We start from the raw sequence: 12,266 nt of genomic DNA on the forward strand, positions 1-12,266 counted from the left end.
CTAGCCTAGAGTCTGATCCCCCATCCATCCGCCAGCATCTGATGTTTCTAATCCTTCTCTTACCAAGAGTACATCATATGCGCCAAAATGCAGTTCAGGCGACCAGCCTGTAATAACTTGAGTCAATTGCTCCAACATACTACACATAGGGGCCAATCATAAATTAAGTCCCACTTGGACCAACCAAAAACATGACAGTACTTGTATCATGCAGTTACTTAAGCCGCCCTAGGCTTGGCGTCGATGGCGTTTCTTTCTCCTGGAAGAGTTATCTGATGCCAATCTTCGCAGTTCGAATGCTGTGCATAGGATTCATTTTGTTTTTCCTGAATTTTGTTTCTACTGGCCTTGCTGTTGTTCAACTGAAGTTCTCCAGTCGATTGCAATGCTCTGAAGCTGATTTGAAGTGAAATTTTTGCAAGATGATGCTCCAAGGTGCGAGCAAGTGTAAATCAAGGGGTCAATCCTACCAACTAATTGTGGAGATAATAAAGCTAGCGAAATTCAATATATCTGTTGTTATTAACTTGTTTCTGAAATCCATGATTGAATGAACTAACAGAGTAATAAGATGAGTGGTGATTGGTGAAGATTGAGAGCTTGGTTCACACACTTTTTGTCTTCACAGCAGTGGAAAACGACCAATTGATTTGGACGATGGTAATCCTCACCAGTAAATCCTTACTGATGTATGAATACAACAGCAGAACAACAGGTCAACAAAGGAGAGTGATTCGTACAAAAGTCGATGCATGAAACAGAGACAAGGCAACAAAGTGAGCTCAAGAGTTGGTTTCATTCAGGTGGCCAATACAAAAGGTAAGATTGATGCTAATATTTTCCCTTCACAACTTTGGAAGACATTTGCAAAGTTGCAGGAACGGAAAATTGGCATCACAGTTGTTTGCAAAAAAGATAACACCCCCGGTGCTAAGAGTCCGTTAGTTCCCTCTAAACTTCGATCCATCCATCCAACAGCAGCTGATGCTTTTAATCCTCCTCTTACGAAGAGTACATCAGATGCACAAAAAAGCAGTTCAGGCAACCAGCCTGTATTAGCTTCAGAGTCAATTGATCCCTCCCAGAACATACATATGTAGGGGCCAATGATAAATCAAGTCCCACTCGGACCAACCAAAAAATGACGGGACCTGTACCATGCAGTGCAGTGAACTTAAGCCAGTCGAGGCTTGGCGTCAATGGCTTGCTTGAGCTTCCTCCCGAGCGCGTAGGAGAGGGGAGGCGGCACGGCGTTCCCGATCTGCCGGTGCTTGCTCTGGATGTTGCCAGCGAAATGGTAGCCATCAGGGAAGCCCTGCAAGCACATTCACGTCAGTCATGTCATGGGATCGAATCAGAGATCTTCAGAAATAAAGCAGCAGATACATTCAATTCATGGTGTAATGCATTAGATTCTGATCTCCTTCCAGATTGCAGACAAGGCAATTGTCCTTGCACGAGTACAGAACTATGATCTGATTATGATAACATAGCTCAATCTACTAATCAGAGATCTTCAGAACTATGGATGGGAACAAAAGCTACTCTGAAGTCTGAACTACACGCTTCATTTTAGTCAACAGTAGTTGCTGAGGCATCGATGGATGTATTACTGTGTAGTGTGCACTACAGTATATGCAGTGGTAGCATTTAGGGAGCATATATGTTATTATGTTGATAGTGTGCTTTACCTGGGATCGGGCGCATTCACGAACAGTGATGATCCTGTCCTGATCAGGGTGGAAGCACATGCCGACCTTGCCCATTGGCTGGGGATCTGTCACTGATGTGGGGAAGTTGCCCTCCCAGTCCAACCTCCCATACAGGCCTTTCCACTGGTTGTGCCTCTTGGCTGTGTTGGGCAAGCACCAAGGGATCAACTCCACCGTTTGCCCTGTCGATAGCTTCACCTGCACCCACAGCATGATGAAAATCAGCTACCAGTACATCACATGATTGGCTACCAACAAACAAGTCAGTAGAAAGCAGTAGAAAAGGATCAAATGAAAAAAATGGCAGAATGCTACCTTCTCATCTGGGAGGTCATGCCAGTCACAGCCAGGGCGCTTCGGGATGTGCTTGCACCTTATGAGATTCAGCTCATTCATTTCTTTAGCTATGTGGTCACTCAACGAAGACGCGTCGCCTCGAATCTTCTTCTGGAACCAGGAGACCGGCTCGCATCCATACTACAGCACAACAGAGAAAATTCAGTTTGTGCAGATCAAGCAAGAACATTGACACAAAAGAGACTGAAGTGGAGTATGGATGTACTGACATAAACCTACCGGTATTGTTGGTTTGCTGGCACCATTCTCCACCGGCGGCAGATCACCGATTGTATCCCTCACTGTTATAGAGCGGAAAGGCGCCCCTCCTGCAGTACTCTTAGCAGCGGCATAGTATTTCCCTTCTGGTAGATTGATTTTCAGCTCAGGGCTGGCGAAGACGTGCATTGGTTCAGGCCAATCAGGAAGGGTCTCCCCAGGTGCAGCCGCCCAGATGAATGCCCTTTTCCTGGACTGTGCAACGCCATAAGCACCTGCCTCTAAAATCCCAAACCGAACCTATGAAAAAATGCAGAGGTTTAGAACATGTGGAAATGAAGGAATGCACAGGGACAAACAGAGGAGAGCAAGTGACAAGCACCTGGTATCCCATCTCCAGGAGTGATGCTAGTGTCAGTCTGAAGGTCTGGCCTTTGTTGAATGAAATGAAGTTCCTAACATTTTCCAAAAGGAAGAACCTGGGCCGGAAATACTCCGCGAAGGACAGGAATGCCAAAATCATCTCACACTGAACTTTGCTCCATGGACTTTGGTTGAATCTGTTCATTCCAGAGAACCCCTGAGAAAAGACGGACAGAGTGTCACGCAGCAGCACTGAAGATTAACAAAGCATCGAGCATTCTTCTGGCATATAGGTGAAACAACCAACCAACCTGGCATGGAGGGCCACCGTTGATGAACTCTACTTCACCTGGCACAGGGAGATTTTTGATCTTCTCATCTGAAAATTTAGCTGCTTGGTCAGAAGCCTCGGTAGTCGAGATGCAATCGTCAACATCACCACACTTGTCCATTATTGCCCTGCAAAGGCAAATAGTCACATATGAGTTGGGAGATACAGGAATAATAGGTTTAGTACGTCCAAATGGGAAATAGGGGGGTTGCATACTTCAGAATCACATTGCAGTTGTCCACAAATACCACTGCCTCTGGATGATTTTCACGAAATGCTTCCCCAGCAGGTTCTTCATATTCAATTGCCCATTTTGTACATGATGCGCCTGTAGAGTCAAATGATCAGAAAGTATGTGGAGGCCAAGGTGGTCTATCTACCAACATGCACATGCATCTAATAAGAAACATGCAGATGGAAATACATTACCCGATAGCTGCAACCCTTCAGACAAACCTCCACAGCCAGCAAAAATATCAAGGGTTGCAAGGCAGTTTTCTGGTGCCACGTTCTTCTGTTTGTCAGAATCAGCTCGCAAATCATCACAAATCTGCTTTCCTTTATTCTTTTTCACAGCATGTGCCTTCCTTGTCAGGATCTCGAGCTTAACATTGGTCGGTAGCTGGTTCAAAGACAAGACAGGCTCAGTCAAGTATTTGAAGCGGTTTGTCAACAAAATAAACGCAAAGGTAAATGGAGAAGATCAAAAGCTGAACTTTGGCAATCTCTAACCTGCTTGAGAGCTCCAGTCTTAGGATCATAAAGATATTCGCAGTAAAAGGCATGATCAACCACTACTGGAAGATTTGGGTTTGGAAGGTCGTTCTTTGCTGTAACCTCACATTTCCCCTCTATCATCACAACCGGCACACTCACTACATCTTCACTGTAGTAAACCTGGATCATCAAACAATGAATAAATATTAAAGACCAAATGTACAAACCAAAACGTTATGTGGAATAACAGGCGTATGACGATAGCTATGCAGATAAGCAACAGTGAAGTGAATATTTTTCTTTGAACAAATGAAGTGGATACTAGACCATAAACAAAAAGGCAAAGTGAAAAACCTCTCTGATGTCTGAAGAGTAAGCTTTCGCTGATGAAATATCATCTGGCCTGTATAGCCTTCTTACACTGACTTTGGTTGATTCTGGATTAGCTTTCTTCGATCCAGCAGAAGCTTTGATACTCTGCAGACGACACACCACATAAGGCTTCAGGCCTACATTTCTTCCAGCCTTGTAGGTCCCCTGACCCTCGACTTCAGAGAAAAACTCAGGCCTGATGTACAGAAAGTCATGAACACTGTATGTAACATTCTTGAGGACAAAGCTGGTCTCTGATAATATTTTGAATTCATCACCAACTGCTTCTCGCTCCTCACAAGAACTACAGCGGCCAGTTCCAGTGCCCAGTTTATCAGAAGGGAGGGAGAAAAAGGCGCCTTTCTCAGGACAGTATAAGCTTTTGCAGAAATACTCCACAGGCAAACCTTTCCTCTTCCTGTCCTCTGCCTTGGCCCTCTCCATCTTAATAGCTTCTAAATGCTCCTTTCTGCACTCGTGGCCCCAAGGAATCTGCTGAAAATTGACGGACACTGATTCTTTGATGTCACTTGCTTCGAATTCTAAACAGTCATTAGTAAAGAAAACCTCTCGTTCATTTGCAGCATTGCCAAGGACAGTGTGTGAACCTTTTTGCAGAATTCTTCCATGGATCATTTGTGTACCATCATGTTTCTCATACATATACTCAACAAAACACATGATGGCTTCTCCTGAATCATCTTCTAGTGTGACTGCCCCACCAACAGCAATACTGAGATCTCGAACTCTAGCACACTTGTACAGAACTTCTCCAGAGAGTGTTTTCCCAACTGTTTGGCCTTCCCATTCGGTTTCTTCACAAGCATTTGATGATGGCTTTTTAGACCTCGTTGATGGCGGGGTCCTGAAAACATGTTCCTCGTCAACTTTAACCTCCACCTCAGCATCATCGTCTTCATTCTCTTCCTGTACCTCCTCAATTTCCTTTTGTTCATCATTCTCACCTCCCTCCTTTGAGTCCTCTGGGAAATGGGTTGCATAGTAATCACTCCATATCTTGCTGATCAACCCTGTAGTTGTCGCACGCATAAGTTTTCTTTTAAGTATTGGGCCCATATTTGCACTTGGGTTCAGATTCTCTCCCCTCGTTGCCTGAGTTTTTTTCTTCAGCGCTAGCTTTGTGTGCCTTCGTTCTTCCATCTTCGCGAGAAGCCCTGTGATGAAGGCACTTTGTTGAATAGTCCTTTCTGGATAACTTGCAAACTGCTGAAGAATTATCTGTCCATGCACCACAACATATCGTTCAACAAGCGCTGCATTTGTTGAAATAAATGCAGGCTGCCCTTTCTCAAATTCTGCTACTCTCTTAACAACATCAGCGAAAGCAAGTTTTGAAGCACGAGTTTGTTCTTTTAGAAGTTTGATGACACTGACAGCCAGCCTTGCTGTTTTAAGGACAGTGTCACACCATGGCGCATACTGCTTTGTTGGTTGGCGTAATTTGTACCTGAAATAGTTTTAATTCATATGTGAGTTAAGAGGGAGGTTTAATAGGAAGGAATTGCAAGATTCCATGCATATAATAAAATATAGATTTCAAGACATAAGATCTTAAATGCATGGCAAGCTATTGAGCAGGTGTGCTTATAGTACAGAATGAATAGTAGCAGGAGTATTTACCACGCTATGTCTGTTCGAATTAATATGCAGATCATTTCACCACCAAATTCTACAACCCACTCCTTGATTGGACTTAGATAAATTGCAATCCCTTGATCTTCCTGGTCAGATTTACTTGTGGAAGAAGATAACTGTGTTGGCTCGGCTGTTGAACAGAAAGTATGATCATCTTCTCTCATAAAACCAGACCCAAAGATCACTATGTCATTTTCAGCACCTGCCTTCATAGGAATGAGCTCCAAAGGGATGAGTCTGGCATCTGAATTATACAGAGCCCAATTGTTGAGTATTCTTGTTGGCAGTTCCCCAACAAGCATGTCATCTTCGCTGTCAAGCATGTACTCATCCATTTCTATGCTAGATGGTTTGTAGTATGCTGGCATTGGGTAGTCATTGGCAATCTCCGTTTCACTAATCTTGATGTAGACATTGTTCTGTGAATTTTCACGCTTGCCTCTCTGCTTCTTGTTCATCTTCCACTCTTCCTCATCCTGCAACAGTCTTGCTAATTTCTCATCTTCATCCTCGTTTTCAGTAGCCTCCTTACACTGCCCATCCTTGATTGTCAGAGTTCCATCTGAGGTCATAGCTGCCAACCTGCTGAATTCCACCCTAGATTTACATCCATCTCTTAGGGCAACAAGAGCAGGCAGTGTGGACAGTATCTCATCATCGTTGTTTGCTGTATGGTCCAATGCAGTAAGCTGGTTATGGATAAACTCGCCAATTGAGATTACAAAGTCCTTTCTCACCGTTCCCCTGAAACTTCTCTCTGAATTAATGGAACGTACAACACTAGCAAGCAACTCTTCCAGACCCAGCAAAGGATTTCCGCCAACTGATCTGACTAGCTTTCTGTAAACTTCAACACAGATATGAGCCTTCTGACTGAAAAGATCAAAAAAAGACCGGTAACTACTTGCTGGCTTCACACATTCGTAATCAGCTAGTTCTGTTGAGAGCCAAATTATGACAGTGCTTTCTTTATAGCCAGAAATTGCCCAGTCCTTGATTGGCCCAAATCTCTCACAGCGTATTCCCTTTTCCCTGGGCTTCTTCATATCAGCATCAAAAGGCATGACAACAGCTGTTATGGAGATACCATCACTTCGAGACATTTCAAAAGGTTGCGGATTACCATCTCCATCATGCAGGATGAAATCAGAGAGTTTTCTGCGAGGTTTCTTATCTTCAGGCCCTGTTTTTGTCAACCTAACAGCCTCTGTTTCCTCTTCAATCCGAATTTCCTTGATTGTGACAAGCATATCTTCTTCAGACAAGTCAACTGCCTTCTGTTTGAAATTAGAACAGGCAGCTGTTCTCTTTGGTCTCTTGGAGACAATGGCGTCATGACCATTGTTAGTGGTACCGTTGTTCTCTTTATTAATATTGTTGTCATCCTCAACGGTCTCATCTTCAGTCTTATGAAGCTTAGGTCTGCGCCTCTTTGTTCCTGAAAAGCAGAAAATGACAGACACATTAAGAACTGAACAAGATGCAAGAATATAAACATCAGATGAACCCCCATACATAAGAATATTAAATGGAGTGCATTCAAAAGACGGAAAATAAATGGTGGTTAATATTTAATACTTCTTATTATCAATATGAACTTGGATTCTGCACTGAGCCCAAAACTCAGAGCATGTCGTGTTAAGTGCCATGCCTAATCAAATCAAGATGTGTCACTGAGCGCAAAACTCGGAGCATGGCATATTAAGTGCTACGATTAATCAAATCAAGATGTGGCTATCATATGCATCTGAGCAGATTACTCCCTAATAGCTTAAGCTCTTTTCGTCAAACACACACATATGTGTGTCATCTTGTACTAGGAAAACTTCAAGATGACAAGTTAGCGAAAGCCAAAAATCAAAACAAAGCAACAAACCAGAAAGCCAAAACAAATAAGAAGACTATACAAAAACTACTTGGCTAGTTAGCGAAAACTAATAGCTTACACTTGTGTATCACAAATGAAAAAATTCTGCTAGGGCGCGAGACAAGTTATCTTGTATTAAAAACATAGACGTACAACCTAACAGGGGAATCACCCTGTGACTTTTTTAGTAAGAGAAATAATGCATGATGCACCCCGCGGAGGAAGCACCATGTGACCTTTTTAGCATCGAACACGGGTGGGTCGGACACACTTGCTAACGGAGGGATGCTCGGTTCTCAAGTTGCCTTAGGTTATACAAAACTCGACCCTATGTGGAGTTTTATAGTAAGAAGAAACAACCCATGAGGCAACTCACGGAGGCCAAGCCTCAAACATGGTGGGGTGGGCATGCATTCATGCAACTAGCCAATGGAGCAGCACTCAGTTCTCTTGATGTCGTGCATATCCTATACAAATTTGGTTAGTTACTAACTGGTGAACGACAGTTACTTGCTATGTGATTTAACAGTTACATTTATTTACTTTGATATGATATCATCTATACTTTCCTCCAGCTGGAAGCTCATGGTTAACTACACATTATTTGATCGTCCACCCAATTTAATTATGCTCTAGCCAAGCTTGAACTAACTCATGATAGAAAAAGTAGTTCTAGGCTTCTAGCTAAGACTCCCAGTGCATAGCGGCCTTGTAAAATATATTGGCGAGTGATCAATTAAACGCCTAAGATGGCAAACTTATCAATAAATAACAATGGTATCATTATAACGAAAAGGGTCCACCGCTTTATATTGTAAAGCAACCACCACCGCATACATCCAAGAGAACCGATACAAACACACGCCACGACCACACTCAACAAACACAACCAAGGCAAGATACAAGGTGTCGGGCACCGACACACTACCCCAACGACTACTAGGACACTACAAATGAGCAAAGAAGAACCGCTTTGAGCTGAGGAGAAGTGAGACGGCCAATGTCGGAGCTGGGACTCCAAAACGGTGCCTCCAAGAAGGGCACGACCACGATAGCCGCCACTGTCCGGTCCCGTAGATCAAGTTTTCACCCGGAGCAACATGAAGGGAGAGGGAGCACCGCGACTCCTCCTGCAAGGAGGAAACGACGTCTGCGGCCGCCGTCGCCGTCGGCCAGTCCAAAGACCGGGCAAGTGCCCCTCTGACGCACCCCCGCTCCGTCAACCACCCGCATCCATACCACCCGAGTGGCCATGTCTGCTCGCCCGCACCAGAGCCACACAGCCTGCCAAGACCAACGCGCCTCCCGCTGCCAGGGCCGCCGCCCTACATCCAGACCGCCCCAAGAACATCAAAGGGGAAGGCTTTGGACAGCATTGCCAACCCCAACATTCATCGGAATCGACGGCAACCGTCCCGCCTCAAGCATCGGCAGGTAGCAACTAGAAAGCACCATGCCACGGAAGGGGAAAGGGGGAGGAGCAGCAGACGGCCACGACTGGCACCCCCTGTGCCGGTGACGGGTGGCTCGACCACGTCGGGGCCCCCATTCCTCCTACTGGCCTCCCCCCCCCTCTCCCCTCGAAGCACCTGTTTCACCCCACCACGGCTACTGGCGCAGACCGGCGAGAGGCCACCAACAGCAGCCGTCCGCCGAAGAGGGGGGAGGGGTAGGACTGCCGCCACCGCCGCCAAGGATGGACCCAAGGGAAGCCTTCCCGCGCCACATGTCGTCATACAGGTGTCGGGGAAGAGGCCCGACCAGACGCTGGGGCGCGTACACATCTCCACCCACCACCGCAGCCACGCCACCAGCACCGCTAGACGACCCATGGCAGCACCGGTCACCCGTGGCCCCTGCTAGCCTTAGCCCTCTCCGCCAAACGGGCCGCCAGCAGCAGATCCGGCCGGATCTGACCGGGCCGTCCCGCACAAATCCACCCGAAGAAGGCCGCCTTCATCACCAACCTGGGCTGAGGCACCAGCTGCCGCCGCGCCTCAGCCAAGCAGCAGGAAGAGGCCGCGCCGCTACCGGACGGCGCCACAGCCTCCTCATGTTCCCGACACCGCGCCCCACCATAGCCCAACGCCATCGGCGGCCAGTCGTCCAGTGCCGGCTAGGGTTTCCATCAATGGGGAAATGAGAGGCCCCGCCACCATCGCCTACGCCGGCTAGGCTTCGCTCGGCAGCGCCTCTAGGCAGCGGCGAGGGATGGGGGTGGCGGCCACCACGGGTTCCCCGTTCGCTAACGGGAGCGGCTGTGGGGAACAGTTTTCACAATGCTATCATTCATTGCTTCATATACTACACAACATTTTTTTTGGACCAAAGACTACACCACATATTGAACTTATAAAAAAAAGAACAATATCTAGCTATAGTCTGACAATGTGGAGACGTGCAATATTGCAGGAACTAATAAATTGATGCCTAAAATGTAGGAACAGAAATAGCAAGGCAAACATACCTGCAGTAGAAGCGGGATGCGGAAATTTCGTCATAACTCCCCTGTAAAGTTTCATAATCATGTAGATATGTCAGCTAGAAGTTGAGATAAATGTAGCAATAAAGCTGCAAAATCAGGAGTTTGGCGGTTACATCACAAAGCAACAGTTCATTAACATATTGACAAACAAGGACCTAGTTCATTGACACATGTAACAATGAAATCGGACACAGTTAATGACATCTGATCCATTTTTTATAGCAACTATTGAAGAGACACATGATGTACAAGCCTACAGGGCAATGAAAGCATCTCCGGGGCGTAACAATAAGCGCACCACATACAAAAGGGGCCGCAGTTGAACAGTATCAATTTATCATGTGCGACGATGTGGGAGCACATTCCGCATAACACGCTAAGGCAAGCAAATTCACCAGCATTAATATGCAAAGACGACGACAATGTCGCCGACCTGCCGACAGGCGCCTAGAGCTCCTCACCGGAGCAAATAAATTAAGCCAGTAAGCAACATTGACACAGTAATCACAGCTAACAAGGAGAGGAGCAAGGGCAACAGCTCCCAGCTGATTTGATCCGAAGTGAGCAAATACTAGTTAGTAGCAGTAGCCACTAATTAAACAACAACGCTGCAGAGGTGCAACCACATCCACGGTTAATAAGGAGAGCAGCGCACAGGAGGCAGCAAGGGCAACAACTCCTGGGAGATTCGATTGCAAGTGATCACAACAGCAATTTTCAGCTTCTAGTTCATCAATGGATGAGGAAGGACATGGTTACCTCACCCAGCGGTGGAATCCGCAGATCTCACCAAGCTAGGGAGGGTCACACACTGACACTCACAGATCCACGACCGAGATCAAGAATCCTATGCAACAAAACAACAGGATATATCTTCAGAGAAGCATCATAGTCAGAATCAAATTCAGAAATATCGGCATGAGTCCCCTGTAATATTCTATAATCAAGTAGAAATGTCAACCAGAAGTTGAGATAAATGTATGTAGCAATCAAACTGCAAAACCAGGAGTTTGGTGGTTACATCACAAAGCAGCAGCCCATTAACACAACTTGGACACAAGTAACAACATACAGCTTATAGAAACCATTTAAGAGACACATGATGTACAAGCCTATATGGTAATGAAAGGATCTCCGGGACATAACAGTGAGTGCAATAAATGTAAAAGGGAGAGCGGTTGAACTCTAGTTAGCAACAATAGCCACTAATTAAGCAACAGCGCCACGATGCTACCATAACCACAGTTAATAAGTAGAGCAGCGCACAGCAAAGGCAATAACTCATGGCTGATTCGATTGCAAGTTATCACAACAACAGTTGAGGAAGAATATAGCCACCTCGCCGGCGCAATCCGAACTCCAGCAAGCCAGGGAGGGTCGCACACTCGCAGATCCACCACCTGCGCAAGGATACCACGGGATGTACCATCAGAGAAGCATCAGAAACAGAAGTCAAAATGCGAAAACGCAAACACAGCCAGCCATGCCGCCATATCGAGCATGGAAGCACAGCCACCCGTCTGGATTCGAACCAGATGGGGGCGACGACCAAGACGCCAAAGTACACAGCGGTCGGAGCTAGCTGTAGCTACCTGGCTTGGGCGAGCGAGAGCAGATCCACGGAAATGCGTGGAAGCGCGGCTGTACGTATGAAAGCAACATGTAGCTAAAGCACGCGCGCGCACGCGCATGGTCCTTCCTGAATCCTGATTATCCATCCATCCATCCATCCATCCATCCAAAGGTACGCAGAAGGAAACCCGGCCCCGGTCGGAAGCGATAGACGAGGGCCCCCGGTCGAGTGCGGCCGACCTTCCGGCTCCCACGCCCTGGGCGGGCACCGACCAGCCCAGCCGTCCGTCTACCCCCGCGCCCGCCGTGGAGGCGAAATCACCGACCGACCGACCGACCGACCGACCGACCGGAACCCTCGGAGAAACTGGGGGAAATGGAATGCCCCCAAATCACGGAGCGCGCGCCGGCGCGATCGGCGAGCGGGGCGACAGGAAGCAAGGAAACGAATCCCCTTCCCCCGGAAAGGCTAAAGGCCTAAATCGAAACCCTCGTCCCAACAAAATAAGTAAAAGAAAATAGTTCGTAATAAAGCAATCGAGGCGAGCGAATGCTGGGGCGGCCGGCGGGCGAGCGATTATACCTGCCGGAGCAGGCGCGCGATGGCGGGGTCCCTCCGGCGACGGGCGGCGCGTG

At 46.9% G+C, this 12,266-nt stretch overlaps 1 protein-coding gene across 2 annotated transcripts; it reads right to left on the minus strand.

Annotated features, from left to right (window-relative positions):
* Positions 1-777: 777 nt before the first annotated feature.
* Positions 778-12,258, minus strand: LOC119340985 (DNA (cytosine-5)-methyltransferase 1A-like). 2 transcript variants are annotated; one of them, XM_037612887.1, is made up of 14 exons: positions 12,214-12,258; positions 11,397-11,458; positions 10,041-10,081; positions 5,692-7,144; positions 4,033-5,518; positions 3,694-3,858; positions 3,391-3,583; positions 3,178-3,289; positions 2,942-3,089; positions 2,650-2,847; positions 2,289-2,567; positions 2,028-2,189; positions 1,692-1,910; positions 778-1,315 (listed from the first exon to the last, which is right to left on the minus strand). In XM_037612887.1, exons 3-14 carry the CDS (start codon positions 10,072-10,074, stop codon positions 1,175-1,177), a joined length of 4,590 nt encoding a protein of 1,529 aa, XP_037468784.1. In that variant the 5' UTR covers positions 10,075-10,081; positions 11,397-11,458; positions 12,214-12,258; the 3' UTR covers positions 778-1,174. The 2 variants fall into 2 exon arrangements, with proteins under 2 accessions (XP_037468784.1, XP_037468783.1); XM_037612886.1 differs by lacking the exon at positions 12,214-12,258 and adding an exon at positions 10,818-10,905.
* Between the last annotated feature and the right edge of the window lie 8 nt (positions 12,259-12,266).

Source organism: Triticum dicoccoides, chromosome 7B, assembly GCF_002162155.2.
Source record: "Triticum dicoccoides isolate Atlit2015 ecotype Zavitan chromosome 7B, WEW_v2.0, whole genome shotgun sequence".
Classification (NCBI taxonomy): Eukaryota; Viridiplantae; Streptophyta; class Magnoliopsida; order Poales; family Poaceae; genus Triticum; species Triticum dicoccoides.